The 25,007-nt window shown below is 41.1% G+C and overlaps 1 protein-coding gene across 14 annotated transcripts in view; it reads left to right on the forward strand.

The window, feature by feature from the left end:
* The window catches only part of ablim2 (actin binding LIM protein family, member 2), a 52,544-nt gene that overhangs the window by 10,940 nt on the left and 16,597 nt on the right, over nt 1–25,007 (forward strand). For 10 of the 14 annotated variants that reach the window (XM_083992681.1, XM_083992680.1, XM_083992675.1 and 7 more), the window contains exons 2-9: nt 5,895–6,050; nt 14,399–14,582; nt 17,641–17,753; nt 18,033–18,159; nt 19,039–19,132; nt 22,611–22,698; nt 22,835–22,893; nt 24,175–24,216. In XM_083992681.1, the coding sequence (XP_083848807.1) occupies nt 5,895–6,050; nt 14,399–14,582; nt 17,641–17,753; nt 18,033–18,159; nt 19,039–19,132; nt 22,611–22,698; nt 22,835–22,893; nt 24,175–24,216 (863 nt within the window). The remainder of the gene's footprint in view (nt 1–5,894; nt 6,051–14,398; nt 14,583–17,640; nt 17,754–18,032; nt 18,160–19,038; nt 19,133–22,610; nt 22,699–22,834; nt 22,894–24,174; nt 24,217–25,007) is intronic. The other 4 variants (XM_083992685.1, XM_083992688.1, XM_083992682.1 and 1 more) reach the window with 3 other exon arrangements.

The following is a 25,007-nucleotide window of genomic DNA, read 5'->3' on the forward strand; positions in this document are numbered from 1 at the left end:
TAATCTGTAGCAGTGTGGTCTACTTTAGAAAATAGAAATACTCAAGTGAAGTACATGTTACTGCAAAACTGAGCTTCTTCCTTGAGTCAATGTACTTTCTACTCCTGGTGCCTCCCAGCTGGCTGTAAAAAGAAGCCAGTGTTCGTCCCTGTAAACACACCACAAATATTTCCCCTTCTCTCAGTGTAGTGTCCTGAACAGCCTTGTTAAAAAGCTGCTCCTGTGTTAACCCTGTGTTGTTCTCCGCCATCACAAGCTTGTAAAGTTTGGTGGGAGGATGCAGGTGACACACCCACTCACAGGCCTCATGCTCACTCTTAACACTCATGCTATAATATGCCAGTGATTTTGCATAGATGGCCTGAGGACACAAGCAGCTCCAATGCCACAATCCCTCACTGTCTTTTTTCTTTCTTTCTTTTTTGAAGAGAAACACCTGCAGGGTATTTCTTCAGATTTGGTACAAACATTAACTTTGACTCAAAGATGACCTGATTACATTTGTAACAGTCGAAGGTCAAAGGTGGAAAGATTAGTGAGGGTTAGGTTAGAACATATTAATTGCATGTCACTGATAGGACACTAACTCATTAGTCAATGTATGTCAAAGTCAATGTGCATTGCACAATTTTCAAATGTTCTAGCATTTTAAAAGATTAATAGAAAAATAGATTGATTTCCCTTCCCCTTTAATCGTATTTGGATATTTTTTTTATGAAGCACAAACCACCATCAAATCCATTGGCTACAAGGACCTCCATTGTGAAAATCATTTCTTCATTAACCTGGCTCTATGCATTGAGGCATTGACATTTTCAGACAAAAAAAAACATTCTTCCTCAAACTAACACAATATTAGAAGTGCAAATTCAGAAAGTGTGCCGTCATGCAGTAGCTTTTCGACCATTTAGACTGAAAGTACACAAAGTTAGTAGCCTCCTGTAGTTTTGGAGTCCTTTTGGGGTCATGGCAAAGAGAAATCATTTGATATTTATACTGACTGAGCTTCATAGTGCATCGTCCTGACATTTATGGCAGTGTTCTGGTGGAAGCAGCTGCAGTAACAACGTGGGATCTTATCTGTTGGCGTGTTGTCATCCACGTGGAAGAAATATTCCCTGACTCATCTGTCACAGGAATGACACAAAGACCATATTCATAAGTCAAAACACTTGTCGCCCTTCTCCTGCTTGACTTTGAGCCACTGTTGATTTCATACCGATGCTGTTACTATTCTGGTTACTTTTTCTTTATAAATAGCATAAGTCATAGTGGTTTTGATTTACAATATGAATATTCATTCAGTTAACTTCCTCCGCCTCTCTGTGCAGCCAACGGGGCCGCTCTGGTGTCCATTTACCAGCAAGGTCAGAGGTCAGCTTTCAGTGGTTCTTGACCTCATGTCAGAGATCAAATGCTGACCAGGTCAGGTTTCAGGTGTGAGCGCACAGGTGGATGTCAGGCTTTAAAAAGTGCAAGGAAAGTGTAAAGTGTCATGTCTAAGCTGCATGTGTTTATACTCATATTAGTTCAATCATTCATCTTCATCAGCCACGAGCTACTACTTAAAGTGTTGTTTCAGACAACTTGGCCCTAAAAGCTCAGTTCATGTTTTTCTTGGCATCTAACAGCAGTCAGATAATGGAGCGAGTTTTCCTTTGAGATTACAGACAGGAAACTCTTAGGCAGTGAAGTAATGTCCATGTAAAGGTGAGGCCAGGTGTCAACAGGCTCGTAAAAGTGCTATACAAGTTGTTAGACATATTATATTAACTGAAGGCTGAATATCATCAATTAAAATATTCAAAAGTATTACAGTTTCTTTTAAGATGTTTAAAATGTTGCAGTGTCTTTATGTGTTGTCGCTCTGAACTAAACTGTCCAAGTTTGTAGACGTTCAATGATGATAATTAGGGTAAAGGTTAACCCTATGAAACATACTCTGTACAAACTGGCTCATCTTCACGCTAATATGCTAATACACTAATACGCCAGTATGAATGTGTTAGCCAAATGAAGTCCCCAAGGTCACCGGCTCGGGCCACCACAAAGAAGTCCTGCTCTGGTAATGTGAGCATTTTGATCTCCTGCCCACCCCTGCAGCCTCTGCAGATGGTTCACAGCAGGAATGTTGCAGAGCACTATGGGATCCCCGTGAGTTCAGGGAACACTCTATTTTTAGGTGATGCATGGCGCCTTGAAAAGGCATTTGAGATAAAGTTGCTCGTGTGTGTTCCACTGTGTCGTAGCCTGTTGCTCCTCATTACATGTGTGTGTGTGTGTGTACCTGAAAAGCCTGTTCATGCTGCAGCATTAGCTTGTTTGCTGCAGGAAGTGGTGCAGAACTGTGTTTCTCTAAGGCTGTTAACTCGGCCTTGGGAGGTTTGACCTGTCAGTCCCATTAGCCATCATGAAATGTGTGTCTTTCAAATTTATTGTTAGCTGTGTAAGAAGTGGCAGTCAGCCAGACAACAGACAGGAGGGCTGATTGATGACAGGGACAACTGGGCCCTGTAGCAGACAGGACACCAGCAGCAGCAGGGGGTGAGTACGGGGGTAGGACTCTCCATCTTATGGACAGTCCCTCTCTGGTTCATTATGGAGAGGAAATCCATCACTTCCACTTGAATCATTCTTTGCCCCAATTCCATCTTTACCCCCAGACTTTCTTCATCTCTATTAACAGATATAATAAGGCACTGAGGTCCTCAACCTTTGACCTTGTTAGTTGCTTTCAGACTCTTACCAGTCTGAATGTCTGGATTCTACATCTGACCTGACAGATCGTCTCCTGTCTCCTCCTCGTCTCCGCCCTCTTCTTCTATTTGCTGTTTGAAGAGGAAGTGAAGACACTGGATTCCCCTCAACAGGTGCAAGGGTGCAGCATTGCATGCTGGGTCAGATCAGAAGCTATAGAGCCCCTCCTGGCTCCCCTTTGACTACCAGTCCCTGTTGCCTATACCCCTCCCGACCCTCTCTCCATTTTGGACTGTTGTCTTTTCCACATGGTTGCAATCAACCCATTCTCAGGCCTTTTCTTTTTTACGAGGTCTCAAGACTTTCCCCTCCTAAATTCTTTATTGGTGTGTGTATGTGTGTGTGTGTGTGTGTGTGTGTGCCCTCATGTACACACAACATGAGTAACTTCAATTGAAACCCCACCCTCATACCGACGAGAATTGGCAAGACTGTCCAAAATCCCTGTTTGTATCTTGATCCAGTTTAGGAGTCAAAGATCAGATGGTAATTGATGCATATGGACTCAATGAAAGCTGATTTGTGGCTTTTGGAATCATCCAAAGAAAACTCCTTTTTTTCATTTTTTTTTCATCATATTTTCTAACCACACCAAGATATTTTTCACATTTTATTTAGATGAAAATCTGATTTGGGCATTATACCGTCGAATCTCTGGAACGAGTCCGAGATAAATAAAGTGGTGGTGGCAGTTTATCATTCCAGAGATCTGAGGGGGTTTGGGAAGCTGTGTTTGCCTTAGACACACAGCCACGCACTCTACAAAGCTAAAACATGTCTTTGTCCCCCGCTGTGGGTGCAAGGTCCTTGTAAAACTTGCTGAAGAATGTGTTTCTGTCCGTCTGGAGGGTCTGCCCGGCTGTTTTTACTCTCCTGTCAAGCATGTCCCGGCCAAGCAGATCACAAAATGAACAAATGTGTGTGGATGTTGGGGAAAAGTAGAAAATAAGACCTGAACCTTAACCTTAGGTAGGATTTGACTCTTTAAAAAAATATCAAATCTTGTATCTTATCATGTGCTCATCGATGGTGCTTTCTAATGGACCGATTGTTACAGTTGACCCAAAATAAATGTCAATGCCCACCATGTTAATAGAAATAACCAACTCCAGTATAACAAAGAGCATCATCTTAATTGAGGTTGTAGCCTCTGTAGCCATCCCCCAAATTATAGGCACAAAGTAGAACTCCATTACCATCCCATTTTCTCTATCCTGGTCCCAAATGACCTTCAGCATAAGCAAGAGCCTCTCATGGCCTTAAGGCTTGGTGAACAGCCATTGGTAAAAGCTGATGGGGCTTTGGTAATATAGAGGGAAAGCCTCTGAACACTTGGATCTACTGCTCTTGTAAGGTTAGAGCCATCCTACTGGTAATCTTGTCCTCAAAGATATGAGCATGGTGAATTTTTAGACTCGGGTGTTGTGGAGATGTTTTCGGAGCACTCTGTGGACATGGTACATAATTGGTTTTTCCTCCACCTCAAAAACCAATAAGTCTGCTGCAATTTCCTCGGGGATCCGTCTATGCTCTGTCCCCTCGTTCAGATTCAGCCACTTTCAATGTCCTTCCAGCTCCAGGCATTTTCTATTTGACCAACTTGTCCAGCGAGACGCTTGACCTGCGCCTCTATATCTGCAACAATGTCTGCTGCTGTTGATGCTGGCTGCTCTAGTTCTTCAAATGCCTCATATTAGTCATCTGTATTTTTGTAGTCTGGCCCTTGGCATAGTTTCAAAACTTGAGCATTCTGGATAATAAGAGCCGCCATAACGTGCATCCTACTTCGTCACTGGACAGAGATACTCTAACTGTCTGTTAGCATGTCTGAGCTTTATGGACAGATGTGGGAGTGAAATTGTTTAAGGATTGAAAATATTGCACTGCTACTTTAAAAGTTATTTCCCACACTGTTGCATGTGTTAAATCCAATTATGACGTGATTTTCCTTGTAAATAACTTTGCATCTGGTGCTACATACATAAACTTTATTGTTGTTATTATAGAACACTTGGAAAAACAGTTGTTTTCCATTTAGCTGAGAGTGATCAAAGTTTCTTGGTGGCTTTTCATTTTTCCACTTTATGAAGCAGGAAAAAAATAGAGAAAAAGACTTTACCTTTAATTAATCTTGGTGAAAACATCGCACCAAAACAACACCCAAGAAACATCCAATGCATTGAGCAAACCTGAAAGAAACGAGTTGCTGCTGAGTTTCCAAAAAGCAGCTCTGCTTGGCTCCCTATGCTTCTCTCTCTCTCTCTGGCTCTTTTCTCCAAATCAATTCATTTGATGATGAACTCTTCTTTCTAAGCCCAATTACCGGTAACCATGGAGGCCTGATGAAACCAGTCCGACGACACAAATGTTTCCTGAGAACACAAAGGGGCCTCTTATTCAGCATTGAGGGGCTGATCAGTGTGTGATCACGCTCTGCCACAGTTATGATGAAAGAGGTGAAGTGATGAGCCTGGTTATGGGGACCGGTTTTTTGCCTCCATTATGGGGACCGAGGTTTTTATGGGGACCAGTGTTTGATCCCTCATAGCATAAATCATTCAGTTTTACAGTGAACACCAGGTTAAATGCTAACATTAGGTGTTAGGTTGGTACAAAGAGACTAGGATAAGTCTCTGGGGTCTTGAATATAAGACAGTAGGTCAGGCTTATGTAATTAATTACAACAAGAACCATATTTTAGATTGCGTGTGAGAGACTATAGGTTTTTCAAACCCTTGTGTAAATGTTGAGCAGGATATTTTTAGATTAAAGTCATTTTCTTGACAACAAAACAAAAGACCTGTGTTTTTTTTTTTTAGTAAAAGCTTGAAGATGAGGACGAACATATCTATGCAGATATTTTTGGAATAAAATCACTCTATGGCAACGTATTCATAAAAAAAATCCAAATGTGGACTAACTTTTTTGACTGCAGATCTACTTTACTCTTAATTTTGAGTTGCCTTTACTGTACATAATCATCCAAACACAGAGATACAGTGGTTAAGTTGTGTAGGGTTGTGTGAGATCCATACGTCTCTACACACTAATCATAGCCCGAACCCTAACTCCTCCAAATGTCTCAGGATAAATGTCCCTAAACTTGTCATTTCCCTGTCTCCCTGTGTCTTGTGAAGTCTTTCAGCAGCAGGTGGTCCACAGCCCTCTGGAGCAGCAGAGGCAGAAGAAGGGCGGAGGACCGATCCCCTGCCAGAACTGTGGGGTGCCCTGCAAAGGAGAGGCCCTACGAGTCCAGAACAAACACTTCCACATCAAGTGCTTTGTCTGTAAAGGTGCGTAACATCCAGGTCTCTATGCTCTGTCTTATCACCTTTGTTAATAGTCTAAGCTGTAAGATTTGTACTGAACTGAGTCTCAAACAGACAAGACAGAATGTGCCCTGCATTAATCCAACAGCAACACAATTTTTTCTTTTCCATTTATGGGACAATGTTGTATTTTATGCATCAACGTGACATAACATGAAGTGGGTATAAATCTATGCATTACAGTTTGGAGTCAGATCCTTTGCAGCAGGAGGCTCTGGTGTGACTGGGCCTTTATGTTATTGCTGCTCTAATTGAATTGTGTAGGGATCAGTCATGGGTTAGCTTCAACAAGAGGCCACTATCATTTTAACACACCTTTGCGACGAGTCGTGAACCTCTCAGTTTTCTAGTTGAGCAATAGGAAATTAAATGGGAAAATCAGTATTGATGGGTTGGTGTGGTCTAAACTAATCAGGTGTGGGTAATAGTATGTGTGTGTGTGTGTTTTGTAGCCTATTTGTGTGTGTGTGTGTGTTTGCAGGTGTCAGATATTTGATCTATGACTGTGTCCTATATGTATGCGCTTGTGGTTGGATGGTTGTGTGTTGGACTTTTTTTTTTTTTTTTTTTGCACGTGACTGGACTTTATGGGATTGTGGTTGCACCTCTCCCAGCCCGGGCCCTCAGCACTAGCGTGGTGTCAGACCACTGTTGTTGTCAACACTCGCCCGGGTTGCTAGGCTACCGGTGGGGTCGCCACAGTGGCAGCTTCCTGCAGTTTAGCACTTTTAATCTTACACTGACCGGCAGACTCCAGGTCTGTACATTCTCCACCCCTCCTCCATCTTTAACTCTGTGAATGGAGAATGAAAGAGTAGTCAAGTGTCAGCAGTAATGTGTGTTTACCCAGCCTTATTATGGATCTGCAATGTAAAAAACTACACATAATGATCAGCTTATTTGAGCCATGGCTTAAAGGTTAATTACAGTTTATTGGATTTGATCCTTATTATCGTTGTTTTAGTCTCTTACTCTTGCAGTAATGACAACATTTGGAGATCTGGTAGCACGGTGTCATCACAATGAAGAAAGAACATCAACAAGTTAAGTGACTTCTAGCATAGTTAATATCTAAAACCACTGGAAAACACCAAATGCAGCTACCTACATTCGCTCATGTTCTATGCATGAGTACAACTTTGAGATACTTTACTTTCATCTTTACTTTCAAAAGTGCTTAATCAGGATCAAGGCTGGATACTTTAATGTCAGACAGCTATACAGTATAGCCTATTAATATTAATGTGAGCACAACAACAACCAGAGGAGTACAGTCCAGGTAATTAGGAAAATGCCCTATATCCAACACATGTCCACTTTAATTAGATTTCCCAGCAGGCCATTAAATGCACTGATTAACTTGGTATTAGATTGCTCCTGTTGGTATAAAAGGGTAAAAGAGTTGGGTTGGCTGCCCTGCTGTTAAAACCTCCATAACCATCTCCATAATACAGGTTAATCCAGGATGGTCAATGTTAGGCTAAATTAATCCAGATAACAAGAGTTATCCTGGATATGTTAAACTGGTTTTCTAGTCCAGGGCCTTCGTAGATGAGCAGCTACAACAGCAGCGAACATCCCATCTTGCTGCTGAAGTGGCTCATGAATGGACTTGTTTAATAATTACTGTCAATTATAATCATTATAATTATTATACTACAACTAAAGGGCTGCCAGACATGTGAAATTCCCCCTTAGGCGCCCAAGTCTGTATCAATCAATTTCTCCAGACAATCAAACCTGACTCTACCACTGTATTAGCACCAATTACAACCGGCCTGGGTGTTAGCCAGCAGGCTGACATTGCCAGGAAAGTGAGGAACCATCAACTTTCACCTCGCCATGTGTAATTAACACCGAGCAGCGAGGAGGACCCGATTGATACGAGATAATATTATCCTCTTTAGCACTGGCCTCGTGTCAAGGTAGCTCTGGGGGTTGAAAATAGCAAACACAGGCCTAATGTTATTTAGTATTTGAGCATGAATGGATTAGCACGCTAAAGGGCCTTGGGCAAAATAAATTAGGGTGCGGTACCCTGCTAGCAAAACAGCTAGCTATAAGGATACAACTGAAAGACTGAAATCACACAGGTGGGAAAGCTGATAGGAAGTGTGGAGTGACACCAGATGAGATTGAGACTATTAAAATAAAACAGGAAGTCAGAAACAGGCTAAAAATATCCAGAACGGACTATCTATATATGTGTGTGTGTTTTATTTAGGCACCAACTGCGCCTGTCTCTATCCTCTCACTTGCTCTGGTGACACTGAGACCAGCAGACAGACTTTTATTCCCCATATGTTATTGCTTTCACAAAGAGCCATCATGTCATCCAAATAGCATTTGAATACAGTGGGGAATATTCAAATGTGAAAACATGTGTTCATATCCTGATGTTTTGCAAACCAGCATGTAGGTTAAGTAAGTTGATCAATGTCTAAATAGCGCAAGAACTCCATGTGGTGAAAGCCTCATTATGTCAAACACACACACTCTCCTTCACCACATTCCCAAGCATTTGAGAACACACACACTGGCACAAACATGGGAGTGGTATCTTTTATTCCTGTGTAAAGCTGAAACCATTTTTTTGTTGAAGGGTGTAGTCTGCCAAACCAGAATTAATCTCAACTCCAGATTCACGCCATTTGGGGAAAAACAATAAATGTAAACAAGCTTTCCCCTTAAAGGTACAGGTACAGTTATTATCTGCACTGAGAAACTCACAGAGCATCAAACTTGGTCAAGTCAGTTTCATTTATATAGCAAATAGAGAAAGTCTAGACCTTCTAATTCTTCATAATAGTATTTACAGATCCCACCACATTATTTTTTTTTTATCAATCATTGTTTGAAAGTGATTGTAAATACACTGTAAAAATAAAAAATATATATTTTCTACAAGTTGTTCATCAGATATTTATGATTTATATATGATTTTATGGCTTATGATGATGAGACATTAAAAAAATAATAATAAAAAAGTCTAGGTTACAATCTAGGTTTGGAATGTGAAGACTTGTTGCCACGACAACAGCTCCAGATAAACACAAAGCCAGCGTTGAAGAAATGGAAAAGTCAGGTTTCATATCTACAGTCTGGCAGCAAAGAGTTTAATTTTAGTTTTATTTGAGTAACTTCTAACCCATCAAACTTTAATAAGCCATTTTTTGTTTTTGCATCGATAGGCTACCCATTCTTGACTGAGTTGCGTGTGCCATTTTTGACTTGTACGGTCTTCCTTTGAGGTCTTTGTGGATTTATAGGTTGCATTGTTTCTGTGTCGTCATGTAGCCGTAGTAGTTGAGTGCGTTTTAAAAAATATATATATATTTTTTTTTATTCCTGGAAGTCCCGATGGTGAAAGAGACGCTCCGAAGCCCATGCACATGTTGAGGTCCTGTTCATCAGATCAGCGGTGCTCGCTCGCGCGCTGCAACAGCAGATGGTTGTGATATTCTCACCAGGGTGTTGGCTATTGGATTGTCTCCTTCTTGGAAGCAGCCTGAGGAGAACAGAGCCAGGGGGGGAGTGCAAGAGTGTGAGTGTGAGTAGTGAGTGTTTGTTAGCGCCAGAGATGCTGACCTCACACACACACACACACACACACACACATATACACCCACGTGAACGGGGGAGTAAAGGGGGAGTCGGGGTGCGGTGTCTATTGCCTCATTAGCTGCCTCTTTACTTGCAGATTTACAATCTTTATTTTTTGTTTTTCATGCAACTACAGTCTCGTTAGTGATCAGATCGATACCAGCAGACGTCAGAGCTGCACAGCCAAGGTCAGTGGAGGAACCAGTGATGGACGCCACCACCACCACCACCACCACCTTGCACGCATTCATGTATGATGAGTCATTGTAAAACATGAGGTGTGGTCAAGGTCGCACATTGACAGCAGAAAGCACATAGCACATGTATATTTAACCCCGCGCATACACTGTAAAAAAATGTCTGCAGGGAGGGGCTCCATAACCACAAGCCTTGAAGGATAAACAGCACAGCTCATTTACAGGCATATCATGCGTAAACATTAGATTTTATGCAATATAACTTAAAATTAGCAACAGGACTATGTAATAGGAATGGTATTTTTTGGTTTAATGACAGACAGTGTTTGGACATTTTTATAGAGGTGGATGTGCTTTTTATGTCAAGTTACTGGCCAAAAGTTTAACTATCATGGGACTTATAAAGGAATATCTTATCTTGAAACTCATATTACACTTAATATAATCTGAAATATTGGAATATTTAGCCAAAATAGTAAAGTTAAAAAAATAAAAACATAAAAAGAACTGCAGAGTTGTCTTATAAAAGTCATTTAAAACTCACTGGCCAATCAGCACTAGTCCCCACAGGCCAGTTTAATCATTGCATCCAATTAATGTATTGAGTTCTGTAGCTTTAATTAAGAAACATGTCCATCTGGGTTGCCACCAAAAGTATTAAAGTTTGATACCCAGAGATAGTTTCAGCCAAATTACTTGCTTCATGTTCAAACCCAAGCCTCCATTCCCTTTTAACACCCCAGAGCTTGTAAAACTGATACACCATATTTTATTTACAAATCACAGCAGGCCGTTTAGTTGCGCATCCATCCGTCCATCCGAGCATGAAACACTCACTTTACTCTACACGAGTTCTAGGAAAAGCTGAACAAGATCTTGGCTCTGGCTCGTGTATATCTCTCCACCGAGATTCTCACACTATCCATTCTCTGGAAAAAACCTCTGAACGCACTCGTGTTATGTAAGTGGCCGCATGTTGATAAGCCTTCAGAGATGGAAGCAATCAGTTTCCTGTGAAGTCATTCCTGGAAAAGAAATGTTGTAATCGTGGTTCCACATTGCATCGTCAACAAAATACCTGACCTACACACACAATCTAACGTTTCTTTCAGTGCTGTTGCTAAGAGTTATGTCACTGTGTTGTTACTGAAAATATAATATCATCATATGGGCCGTTCATGTGGACACTCCCCTGCTGTCATCCATGTGAAGAATACAATCTGTGGGAGTTTGATCTTGCTGCAGGTGGAGAGGCCGACACACTCTGTTCTCCGCTGTTGAGGATGAAGTGACTAATTAGATGCATCATGATGTCATCGGCCTCACACACACACACCCACGCACACACCCACTGATGTCATGGAGGCGGAATGGCCTCGAAATGTTGAAATCACTGCTTCACCATAACACTGTGCACAACAACATCTGAGAGGAGACGCTGGAGTACTTCAGTTACACATATGAGAGATGATACTACATGCATACTCTCATACGTGGTGGGTGGCATGGTGGTATAGTGGTGGTGGTGATGTGGTTAGCACTGTTTCCTCTCAGCAAGGAGGGTCTGGGTTTGATTCCCAGGGTGGAGTTTGCATGTTCAGGTTCAAGTCCCCCAGCTTCCTCCCACAGTCCAGAGACACATTAGGTGGACTGGAGACTCTTCTCTTGTATGGGGACTGGGCATCGAGGAACAAATGGAGCTGATTCTAACATTTCAATTTCATCTGGATTGTGAAGAAGTTTTCCAAAAAGGACTCAGGTTAGCTCCCTCATTTAGACCATGCAAACTAGCCAGAACCAGAACCAGAACCAGAACCGGAACCGAAAATTTAATTACCAGAATTACCAATTGCATAATTACCAGAACCGGAACCGAATTTGGATCCGATATCAGAATCAGAACCAGAACCAAAGTTGGATCCGGAACCAGAATCGGAACCGAGTTTGGATCCGGAACCAGAATCAGAACCAGAACCAGATCCGGAACCAGAATCAGAATAACAACCGGAACCAGAACCGAAACTGAATTTGGATCCGGAAGCAGAATCAGAAACAGAATCAGAACCAAAACCGGAACCAAATTTGGATCCGGAACCAGAATCAGAACCAGAACCAGAACCGGAATTGTTGTTTTTCAATCATATTGGTGTATTGAATTGTGTTCTTGCAATTTAAGGTGTTTCCATTCATTTTTGTACTAAATCGCAAAATAGTAGGACGTCCATCCTTCACCTATAACCAATTATCCGAGGTCAGGCTGTGCACAGGCCCAGTGTGACGAGCTTGTTTCCTGGAAACCACTGAGCCGTACGCCTGCCAGCCAAGACAAGTTAGTAAATAGGCAAGTTACAGTATAGAGACTATAGGCTGGTGCTTATAATGCGACGAGCCTGTGATCTAAACACCGCTTTGATGCAGATGCACCGCTTGTTAAATACTATAGACACCAGAGGCGGCTTGTGTGTGGATGGAAACATTGTTCTTGATAAGGTGATGACCTGGCCATCACCCTGTGTCACCTGGGATTGGCTCCAGCTCCACCCTGATACAGATAAGTGCTATGGGATGGGTGGGTGGACGTATCTGTGAGCTTGAGGATATGTGCACTTTAACACACTTGCTTTCTGGTCATGTCAGCTCCATGAATGATGAATGGGATCTTAAGTCATCATACAGTAAGAGAAGAGTCTTACGTACCAACTGTGAGCAGCACAGGTATAAATACACAGAGACTGAAACACAATCTGATGGGAACCTGCACTTTGAGACATACGGCTCCATTGCCTCTGGTTCTTTATGTCTCTGCTAGAGCTGTTTTTAATTCTGTTGGACTCGGTCGCACATAAAGTCCTATAGTCAAATCTCAAGTCTCAAGTCATTTCATTCATAAAGCGTTTCCTGATTTTAGCCGATCTGCAGGTTTTCTCTCTATTTTTTGCTGTCATTCCAATGTTTAATTTTATTTCCTGTTATTTCCTTGCGTCTGTCATCTTCATTTTCTCTGTTAAGCACTTTGTACATTTGTTCGATAAGTGCTCGGTAAATAAAGTAGGCTACATTATTATCAGTATCTGTCTGGAGGAAATAATCTAAAATGGTGTTAATTATGAAACAAAGAACAAGTTCACAGTTTTGGTCCCAGTCTCATTAACTCTGTTTGTTTTTCCTCTGGCCTCTGTTGTGACTTCAACCTTCTCACATTCTTGGAGCACGTTTGTGTCATATAATACATGACATAAGTCTGTGATCTTAGCCACTTGTTGTGGGTGAATGTGTCTTATCGCATACCTTCACACATCCTTGTAAGTGTGAGATATGTGCGCAGTGCAAACATTTCTCATTTATCTTTCCTGACTTTTTTTTTTTTTTCCAGAGAGGAAAAATGAAGTGAAAATAAAGGAGGGGTATTGTGTTTAGTTAGAGGGCTGGAAAAACAGAGTGAGGCTTCCCCTGAGGGGATGTGATGTCATGCAGTTGCGACGGTTACTGTGTGTAATCATTGTGTGTTCACGAGAGGACACGGTGATTTGGAGTTCCTGTCACACATTGTTATAGCAGGACAAACAGACACATTACAGCCTGTACGCGCACACACGATAACAACTCTCACTTCTTTTCACATACATGTCATGTACAGTACTGTAGAGGTTTGTGCTTCACACTTCTATACTGGAGCTATATCTGTTTCTGTTTCTATCTGTTTTGTGTAATAATGAACTGAACTGAATGTAACTTAACTCGACTTAACTTAACTTAACTTAACTTAACTTAACTTAACATAAACTTTAACTTAAACTTAACTAAAGGAATGTCTTATGTTATCTGATCATATCTTATAGTGCTTAACGTGACTGTAACACCAACAGTATGGGAAAATTGAAAAAAACAAAACAAGAATCCATCATTTTACTGAAACAATGTTTTTGTTGAAAGATTAAAAGAGTAATTTGTCATTTTGTGGAAAAACAAACTTAAGTTCTTGCCAACATTTTTAAAACAAGATCAAATTATCTCCCATTTGTGTCCATTAAAAACAATGAAAGAAGCCAAAAGACATTAAAATGATTTTAGGATTAAGAGTGAAAGCAGTTTACATTTGTTTTATAGAGGTCATATGCAGGAGTATAAATCAATTTAGGAAAGTTACTTCAAACTAAAAAGGTATAAAGTCTTAATTTGCTTTATTAATCCTGGCAGGTAGATGTTGTTATGTTTGGACAGAGATTAGCTGTTTCCTTTTTCTTTTAAGCTCAGATGTAATTCAGATATTCAGAGTGGTGTCAAATTTTCTCATCAAACTTGTTATAAATGTCCCTAAATATTTAATTATATGAAAGAAAACTGAACAAAGGGATAGCGAAAAAGTGAATACTAGTTATATGCTAACACTGCACGGACAAAACCAAGTTAAAGTTAAATCATAATGTTGTCACATGCTTCTGAATGTCTTATCAGTGTTGTCTAATTTGTATGTTGTCGTCTCTCCCCCCTATACCTTCTTTCTGTTCCCAGTATGTGGTTGTGAACTGGCCCAGGGAGGCTTCTTCGTGCGGCAGGGCGAGTACATCTGTACTCTGGACTACCAGCGACTCTACGGGACTCGATGCTTCAGCTGCCAGGACTTCATCGAGGGGGAGGTGGTGTCGGCCCTGGGCAAGACCTACCACCCTCGCTGCTTCGTCTGCGCCTCCTGCAAGTAAGAAACAAGGCGTCCTAAAGACCACAGGGATTACACACACAGAGGAGTTGATTTGTTGAAGCTGAAAACTGCACTCAAGAGAAAGTCGTATTGGGTTGAATATATTTTAGTTTATGATCACATTAAATTCCAGTTAAGTCGTCACACTTTGTACTGGATACAAGAGACTTCATGCTGCAGTAAGAGGCTTTATTTAAAATGATCAAAAACTGAACTAACACTGATGGTAGCACATTAACCAGCTATTCATAACCCATCCTATGTTGTAATAGCACATTGGGGGCCACTTGTTTAAAGGGATAGTTCAACATTTTGGAAAATTGGCCCATTAATCCCTATAGTCATAGCAGTAGGTTCGTTACCTTTAATTGTCAGTGCAAGCTATTTTTAGAACGGCGGAGCAGAGCCGCAAGCTGCTCAGAGCTACGCTACGGAGGCTAATGGGATTTCTTGGTTTCCCTCATCAAACTCATCAAATACACAATCCAACAACTCCACAACGCTCTGGTGGACAAGTTGTGACCTGCACATTCACCACGCTATGAGATAATAACAGAACGTTACCAGACAGAGTTGTTTTAGAGGTAAATGCAGAGACTGCTTGCTGAAAAACTGCCCCCGATGGGAACGCGCATCAGCGGTTTTGCATTATTTTACCTAGAAAACAACTCAGTCTCGTAATGTTGCCTTATTATCTCATAGCGGAATGTGCAGGTCACAACTTGTCCACTAGAGCGTTTTGGAGTTGTTGGATTGTGTATTTGATGAGTTTGACGAGGGAAACCAAGAAATCCCATTAGCCTCTGTAGCGTAGCTCTGAGCAGCTCGCGGCTCTGCTCCACAGTTCTAAAAAGGGTTAATGAACCTACTGCTATGACCACAGGGATTATGGCAATGGGCCAATTTGCCAAAATGTTGAACTATCCCTTTAATGCTTTAATTTCCTTATTACCTTGTGTTTATTATATACTGCACCAAACACCAACAAAATATTTGTAACTGAAAACATACCTGGCAATAAACCTTAATTCCTGCCTTTGTCATGACGTCAACTCCCCAACACTGAGGTTTCAGGGTGAGGATAAAGTTCTGACGTCCTACATCTAGTAGGCTATATCAGTATATACCTCTGAAAAACTTTGTGTCACGTAACATTTAAGCCGTCACCTCACCTCCCTTCACTGATCAACTACCAGGCTGTGGCAGAGTCACTGACTGTAACGTTACGCTGCGGTCACAGCGGGTCCCTCTTTCTTTTTCTTTTATCGCCGACGAGTGTTATTAAATAGTCCGCTCGGCTCAGCCACTTAAAGACGTATGATTTTAACGGTAAAAACAACATTAAATTACAAGTAATTGATTTAATATGTGTTTATCTCGTAAGTGACCATGGTATAAGCGGGATAATGCCCTTCGAGGTGTCCGATTATCAGAAATTAATGGACTTCGCGTCGGACGGTTCACGCCTCCGCGTCGTCCATTAATTTCTGATAATGGACACCTCGTCGGGCATTATCCCTTACATATAGTATAGTATAGTACTGTGTATTAAAAGTTCAGTATACTAGGGTGTTACAGCTGCTCATGTAGGTCGTCTCATCATCAGGGATTCACTAATGTACAACAACAGTCTGCACCGAGATGATGAGACCTTCAGGGGGTTGGAGGCATTAGCATTAAGACATTAGCTTGTACAGTCAGTGTGTAAGGACAGCTAAGTCATGGTCAGTGTGTGTGTGTGTGTGTGTGTGTGTGTGTGTGTGTGTGTGTGGTAGTGGTGTTGTTCCTCAGGCCCAGAAAGGTGATAGGAGCCTTTCAGGGAGGAATTTTAAGTGTGGTCAGGCAGTGCATCCACTTAGCTCACTCACATTGCTAGGGTTATATATCCCGTGTGTGTGTGTGTTTATATGTGTTTATGTGTGTGTTGTGTCTTTGAATGGTTCCAAGGACATTTTTTGAAACAGTCATTAGCATTACTATTATTTTGAAGTAACCCTAACCCGAGGTATTTATTTTTGATGTTTAACGGGGGCCAACGTTTATGTGTGTGTCTCTGTGTGTGTGTGTGTGATCCCAGCGCTGAACCTGAGAACAGAATGTTCCAATGTGACATTTGAGGTTTGTAACATGATTATGAAACTTCTCTACTCCTCTTATAACAAGTATCACTTTTGTTGCTGGCCGAACACACGGGCTCATTGTGAGGTGGTAAAAACAGAGAGGGCAGAAACATCACACCCATCACTGCGTCTCATGATCACAGCAACATATCGATCTTCAATAACTAATGGGTTCAAATCAGGTTCAAAGAGTCTTTTTTTAATTAATTATTAGAGAATATGATTGTACAAAAATGAAGCACCAAAATAAATAAAGCACTGTTTTAACTGGACGAAATATAGCGAAAATATTCTATGTACAAAAACCCTAACTGTCACTTTAATATGGATGAAGATGGACCGTGAAAGTTCAGGCAGTTTGTCTTAAACCAGAATGAAAACAAAAAAATTGAAAACCATGTAATTTCCCCTTTTTTTGTTTTAAACCAAAAACACAATCGCAATAAAAGAAAACGAAAAACAAGAATATCAAATTATCATCAAACGGTTCAATTTTCTTAGCTTTTATTTTGAAATATTAACCTTTATTTTCATGTCACCTGACTTCCGTACTTCGTTCCTCAATTAAACTAACTTTTTTTTATAAACATTAAAATTGGTCAATTACTCCAAATTTGATGTTCTTATTTTTCAATTTTTTGATTAAAAATGCAGCTTTTTTCACTCTGATTTAAAACTTTAAAAACAAACTGTCTGAACATACACAGACCTCTTCAAGGTCACTTAACTTTCTAATGTTTGTCATTATGTGTGTCATTGTAATTACAGGATACAAAGACCTCAAAGCTCCTGTGTTTCAATGACACTCTGCATTAGTGACTGCTGAGCCTCCAGATACAATTTGACAGCGGTTTTTAATTGGAAACGCCAGCGGTCTGATTCCTCGTCCAATGCTCTCTCTCTCTCTCTCTGTTGTCCTGTTTGTTTGTTTGCAGACAGCCGTTCCCGGCTGGCGACCGAGTGACATTTAACGGGAAGGAGTGTATCTGCCAAAAGTGTACCCAGCCTCTGCCTGCCAACAGCCCCGCCCCCATACAGGCTGTCCACAGTCAGTGCTCTGTTTATGTCTCCTCTCTGTCTACTTCAGAAGTAAACTGTACTTTTATAACCTGTGCTTTGCTACACGACTTCTATAATTTTCTGTTCCATGTTTTACATTTGCACTTTCTGAAATCGTACTAGGTTATTCCCTTTTTGGAAAACTGAAATGTCCAATTCTATAACTCTACTATAACCACTCCATTAGTATTTACACATAAGTGACAATAAGTGGTATAAAGTCTCATTAAATCTAATATAATTTCCTTTTTGTGTCTCCTGTGTGCAGACTGCTGTGGTTGTGGGAAGGAGTTTAAGAATGAACAGTCTCTTGTAGCACTGGACAAACACTGGCACCTGGGATGCTTCAAATGTAAAGTCTGCAACAAGGTGCTCAATGCCGAGTACATCAGCAAGTACGTTAGTCTGGCTTCGGAAATGAACTGATAGAACTACACGACACATCTTTAATGCTGTAATCTCTATGGCCTGTTGTCCTACTGTTCAGCTGGATGAGTTTTAGTTTATTATGTAGCAGGGTTAAGGTTAAGGTTGGGGTTGGGGTTGGGGTTGGGGTTGGGGTTGGGGTTAGGATTGAAGCTCCATTGCTCTGGTTGATTGTTTTGGTTCATGCTCACAGCTGTTTGCAGCAAAAAAGAAAAGAAAAAAAAGCTCCAAGTTTGTAGTTCACCTCAGTTTAACAGACCGTTTTACTGTCTCATGGTTTGGCTCTTGCATCTACAAAAGGAAGTTATCATGAAGATGGAGCTGATGGCATGACGTTTACAACAGATTTTTTCTTGATGATTGATCAAGAAAAAAAGACATTCACATGAAAAAAAAAGTTTTTTTCAATTTTTCAAAAAAAAAAAGTTTTTTCAATTTTTCAAAAAAAAGTTTTTTCAATTTTTTTCAATATTTTTTTTATTGTAATTTTTTTTTTTTTTTTTTTTTTAACTTTTTTTGTTTGTTTGTTTACAGCGTACCCATACAGTTACAAATGCAGTCAAATTTAAGGGTATTTTCTATATAATATGTAGAGCGTGTACAGTAAAAATCATGTCATATCATAAAGAGCCAAATGGAATACCCACAGAGATGCAGCATGAGCAATTTTAAAGTTTTATTTACTACATATCTGGTTGGTATTTTGTCAGAATACGTCACAATCTTTCTGACTCTTTTAGAAAGCAATAAAATAAGTGCTTTGAATATTGAATCGTGGCACTAATCAGCATGCATGGAGGTTGATACTGTGGCTCAGTGTCCTCTGTGTCCTCTGTGTCTCTTATCAGGGACGGGATCCCCTTCTGTGAGACTGACTACCACGCCATGTTTGGTATCCAGTGCGAGAGCTGCAAGAAGTACATCACTGGAAAAGTCCTGGAGGTAAAAAAAAAAACATTGCTCCACTTTACAGGCATTACATTCAGCTGAATCCTCCTGGTGGCTGTTAGCATGTAGCATCCAATCCCTCAAAACACATTTAACCCTCCGTGTGGAAAAGGAGGTTAAAGGGAAATGTAGGACACAGGATGAATGGATAAAACACTGAGAGCTTCATGGGCCGTATCATCATCATGGAAAGTTGTGAAGCTGCAACTGAAACTGAAAATATTTGACATTGTTGACCCCATTTCCCCAAAGCTGTTATTAAAATTTCATAGGATCTGATGCACCGCTGGTGCAGATACATGAAAAATGCTTCTAGGCGAGCAGATCTGAGACCAGCCCAGGGGGGAACTCAGCATTTTTTTTTGTCCTAGTTCCTTTTTTTTCTTTCATTTTTTTCCAACTTTTTTATTTCTCTTCCTCCGTCAGACCAGTAATTGCACCGCACGCTCTCGTAGAAAGCTCTGGACTGCTGCTTTATCACCTCTTTTTATCTCTCAGCTATGTCACAGCTGCGCAGCAAATCCACACAGGCTTTGTTTACACCATTGTTGACGCCAGCTGAGCTGACGGTGCTGAAGCCAGCAGGCGTGGTGGTGGTGGTGGCGGCTGCAAACTGTAACAAAGCAATTTTCCCAGTACCATTATGTATATATAGTGATTCAGATTGAGTCTGTGATGTGCGGGTCCACGGGGAGGAACCAACCAGCCAGAGCCTCTCTCCTCTTTCTTTGCTGTGGGCTAATGACTTTGACCTAAACCACACACACATTAAATCTCCTTAGTCCCTTCCCTCTCTCCTCCCCCTCAGGTAGGTCATCCTTTCATTATTGCTCCCTGTCAGGTACCAGTCTTCCTCCACACTTCTTCATTCAGGCTGTTGTTGTAGAAAACACCAACAACTTACATTCTCGTGCAACATCCCTGGTGTCCAATGTTGGATTTGTTTTTAGAAATTGGGGGTTTTAGAAAGAGCGGTTATTGCTGTCATTAGGTGACACGTGTGTGTGTGTGTGTGTGTGTGTGTGTGTGTGTGTGTGTGTGTGTGTGTGTGTGTGTGTGTGTGTGTGTGTGTGTGTGTGTGTGTGTTTGACCTGATTTGATTTTTGTGTCTTTGAGCCGTTCAGTAGCTGTGTCTCACACCTCAGTCACACTCAAGTAATTGGAGGCAGCTGACTTGCACAATGAGGCCAAACACCTGATATTGGGGTGAGATTGTGCCACTTCTATTAATGGATTTTAGTTTATTGTATAGTCACGACATAATTAAAAGTGAACTATATGGATTTATCTCATTTTCCATCTGCTTTCAGTTTAATTCTGGTATGTTAAACATGTGTCCAGCTGAGATGGACAATACATGATAATACTGTAATTCAAGTCTCAATTAGAAGAAGTGGAACTGGATGCAAGTGCATGTTTTGGCCAGAGCCATAGTCCATTTACGTAATGTGGTGCCATTAATTTTATATTCAATGTTAACCTTTTAAACCTAAAGTATCTTTACTTTACCTGTTATTACTTTAATTAAAATTTAAAACACTTCAACCAGGTCCAATGATGAAGAGATGATTTGACGTTGCTAATTGGTAGCCAACCCTAAGCTAGCTAAGTAGCTAACCCAAGTGAACCATTCACAACAGTGCACAGATTTCAACCATTATTTTGTTACATGTATTTTTCATAAAAGTACAATAGATAGATAGATAGATAGATAGATAGATAGATAGATAGATAGATAGATAGATAGATAGATAGATAGATAGATAGATAGCATTGCAGCTGTTTGTTCTCAATGAACAAGAAAAGCTGGAGCCTGATGGTAGAAAAGGAAAGAGGGAGAGAGATGGATGAGAGTGAGGCCCGAAGAAAAAGGCTGTTGTTCTTTAGCGATGAAGGGAAGTGACATGGGATACTCTCCCGGGGCGGAGAGAGTGATGAGAGGAAAAGGAAGAAAGCTTTTAGATAGGAGAGCCTGGTAGCTCTGGCTCAGCCTGAGAAAGACAAACAACAAACCCTCTCTCTGGCTTTCACTCTTTCTCTGATCACATGACAGAATCGCTCGCTCTTTTTTTTTTCATAAACACATTACTGTAGGTCTGGAGATTTACAGAAATATGAGAAATGGACTGAGAGCATGTTTCTGTCTCTTTCATTTGTAAATCACGTCCTTCACATATATTTCCTGCAGTCAGGTACTGTATATCCTTGGTTCATCACAGTGTTATAATGTATTGACCTACAAATACTTTGTACTTTAATTTGTCTTTGTTGTTTATATTTCTTCCAACTTTTACTTTTACTCCTGAATGTACCTGGTTCACCAAAGCCAACAATCTTCTAAATGGATCGCCTTTATCTTGTCCAACTCTTTACCATCACTGTTTCAAAAACCCTTAAGTTTCCAGGAGCCTCAACATCTGTCAACCCTGGCTGATCAGCTGCAGCCTTCATCCAAATAAAACATCCAATCGTCAGCGTTCGAGTTTATCCTCCCTTCGGCCCGCTCTCGTCTTTGACTTATCAGTCCTGCTGGACAGTGGAGAAGATAACTTTCCTCTCCTGGAGACTGACAAAAGGGAGACCGCAGAACTCCCTCCTTTCCGACCCTCTCATTCTTTCCATGCTTGAATTTCAATCTCACATTGTCCTTTTTTATCTCCGGACGTCAACGTTTCAGCTCGACGCCAGCTTCCTCTATTTATTGGTTCAGTTCAAGTATGAGCTTTTTGGCTTGATGTCCACAACTTTCTAGTAACTTTCTTTTTCCTCCTGAAAACTGAGGACACGGCTCTGGTTGCTTCATCTCTCCATGTGATGTCCACCTGGTCCAGATGATCATTAAGTCGGGTGTTATCGGCAAAGTTTTGTGTTAATGTCCTATTTTTCTGCTGTCATTCCTTACTGGGATGACATAGCAAAGTAGAGGTACTTCAGAGGGATTGTGCGTATTGAGGCCGCCGCTGAAGCAGGAAGCGATGCCTCTGGGAGGCTGAGATCAGCAGACACCAGATGACTTGTTTTCCAAAGAGAGAAGAAGAAGAATGATTTCATTACAGAGTAACAGGCTTGTGTGTTTTAGCTTGTAACTGAATCCATTAATCACACATTCAAAAAACATGACGATCTGCCAAACTGTGAGATAATTCTACTTTGATTTAATTGTGTTTCTTTCTGTTGTCATGGCACCAAACAAGAGAGGAGGAGGCATTAGTGCTGAGAAAATCCCTTTTGGACAAGACTTAGAGATAATAGACTTATTAAAATGTGAGAAAAACCAGGTGTTTGACCAGTACCTTGCGAGTTTCAGCCCCTCATTTTGTAATTTAGTAAAATCTTGGACAGAAAAGAAAAAATCAACACCATGACCCGTCCATTTAGTTCCTAAAAATCAGGGTACATCTTTCCTTTTGTAAGTCAGTGAACTTCAAACCATCAAGTTTCTTCTAACATGTTCTTGTTTCTTGTTCAACAGGCCGGAGAGAAGCATTACCACCCCACATGTGCCCGCTGTGCCCGCTGTGAGCAGATGTTTGCAGAGGGAGAGGAGATGTATCTGCAAGGTAAAACAAGAACTTCACTTTCAGATCAATTAGATAGAAGTTATTCATGACCTTTTATTCCAACAGTGTGAATGGGCATATAAAGTTGCTGTAAATGATCTTTGACACTTCCTTTCTCTTGCCTCTGTGTCTTCAGGATCTTCTATCTGGCATCCTCCCTGCAGACAAGCAGCCAAGCAGGAGGAGAAGAGTAAGGTGAGTGAGAAAAACCTCAAAAGGAACCAAAATAGATTGGAAATCACATGACAGAGTCCCAGTTCTTACAGCGGCGTGGCTTTGATGTAACATGGATTGTAGAGGCTGCTGTTGCTGTTGGAAAGGAATTCATAACAAGCGACTTGCGGTTTTCTTATCAGAGAGGGAAAAAAAGAGAGAGAGAGGCTTCAAGATGTGTTTAATTAGTGATGATCTTCTTTGTGATTTATATTTCAGTTGCGTGAATGCCTCCTTTGTCTCTGTGAAACCATGAAGCCTCTCTGGGTTGGAGTAGATAGGTCTCTTTATCTCCTCAGTGGTGATTCTGCAATTTTTTTATTACAAGAAGTCAGAGGTGCATCTTGTGTCATCCAGAAGAAGCAGGGGCCGGGTCGTCTAGAAATGTAGAAGGTTGAGATAGTTGGAAGTTTTCTGCAGTGACGGTTAGCCCATATAGTACGTCATCTAATAATCACAGTCTACAGTGTTTATTGGACTCACGTCATCATTTTATACTAATGGGAAATAAAATATATGCTTATATGTCCCTTGGATAGCAGTTGTCCTGCGGCTGCCAAATACATTTTTTCCTGAGTTGTAAAAACACTACATTCCATTGTCTGGACCAAATCCTCAATGGCCTGAACCCATTGATTGAATCAATCACTCCTTTGGCGATATACCATGAACAGTTTTCACCAGTTACAGACAAGATGCAGATTTTGTTCTTCTTGCAAAACTTGGAAGTCATTTCCACTCACTGAAAACCCATTGTACACTGTGATGCACTGTTGATGCACTATGGTAAACAGAGGTTGCAGAAGTTAAACACAATTACAGCACAGGTGCCAGTGCTTAGACTCAACAACTCAAAACTGACCACACTTTTTTTTTTTTGGATGGTGCGATGAAACCAACGTAAACAAAAGGTCAAGGTGTTGAAGGTTGAAGTTTAAATTGACAGTTTTGAGGGGTGTGTTTGGTGTTTTGCAAGAAGAGTCAGAGATTTGGTGAAAGTAGTTTGACTACTGTGTTTACAGTGTTTACAGTTTTGAGGGATTTGGTTCAGACGATGTTTTCAGGAATCAAGAGAAACAGTAACCGGTCAGAAATGCGGCTCATGTTGCTCTGAAAGTCTTTGAAGGTGGATGATATTTGTGGTCTTCAGGCTTCAAATCAGAATCCGACCCATACACATACACATACACAGGCTTCCCTAAAAGCTCATCCAAACAGATCCATCCCATCCTCATTCCTCATCATAATCCCTCTCCTTCCTAGAAGCAGGTCCGGATACAGCTCAATGACGTCCCTGAGCAGCAGGTTGGTGCTCCTAAAGCCCTGCACCCGTCCGAACCACATTAACCCCCCCACCACCACCACCACAGACATCTTCTGCATGGGGTTGATCATAGTTTGTTGACACCTGCTGCTGCTGTTGCTGCTGCATTTGCACATTGTCGATCAGCAGCCATGGCCACGATAAAACACTTAAAGGGATACTTCACCCAAAATCGATAATTCACCAATCACCTACTCACCGTCATGCCAAGGAAGGGTTTGGAGAACGTTCGGAGTCATCAAAACGCTTTTGGAGTTCCCGGGGGGGTCCGGCTGGCAACGGATTTTCATATAATGGCAGCGGATAGAGTTCACTTTTGAATTGAGATGTTCGTTCGTCGTTGTAAACCATTGGATGTATGATGTAAACACAGAAGAACATCTCGCAGCAAATCTACATCAACAGAGCCACTGGGAGCTACTACTACAACAAGGCTAAAAACAGAGATCAAATAAATTTTTTCCCAACAACTTTTTCATGTTGCGGCTTCAGGACACTTGGGTCAGTACAGACGAGCAGTATGGAGGTATCTGGATGTTTCATAGTGTGTGTTTTGGACGATTCAAAAGTGAACTCAATCCGCCGCCATTATATGAAAATCCATTGGTAGCCAGACCCCCCCCTGGAACTACAAAAGTTCTCCAAACCCTTCCTTGGCATGACGGTGAGTAGATGATTGGTGAATTATCGATTTTGGGTGAAGCATCCCTTTAATATTTCAGGCAGATCTGATGGATCAGCGACTGATGATGCTGATCATCAGATTGTGCAT

The sequence above is a fragment of the Trachurus trachurus genome, assembly GCF_905171665.1.
Source record: "Trachurus trachurus genome assembly, chromosome: 18".
NCBI lineage: Eukaryota > Metazoa > Chordata > Actinopteri > Carangiformes > Carangidae > Trachurus > Trachurus trachurus.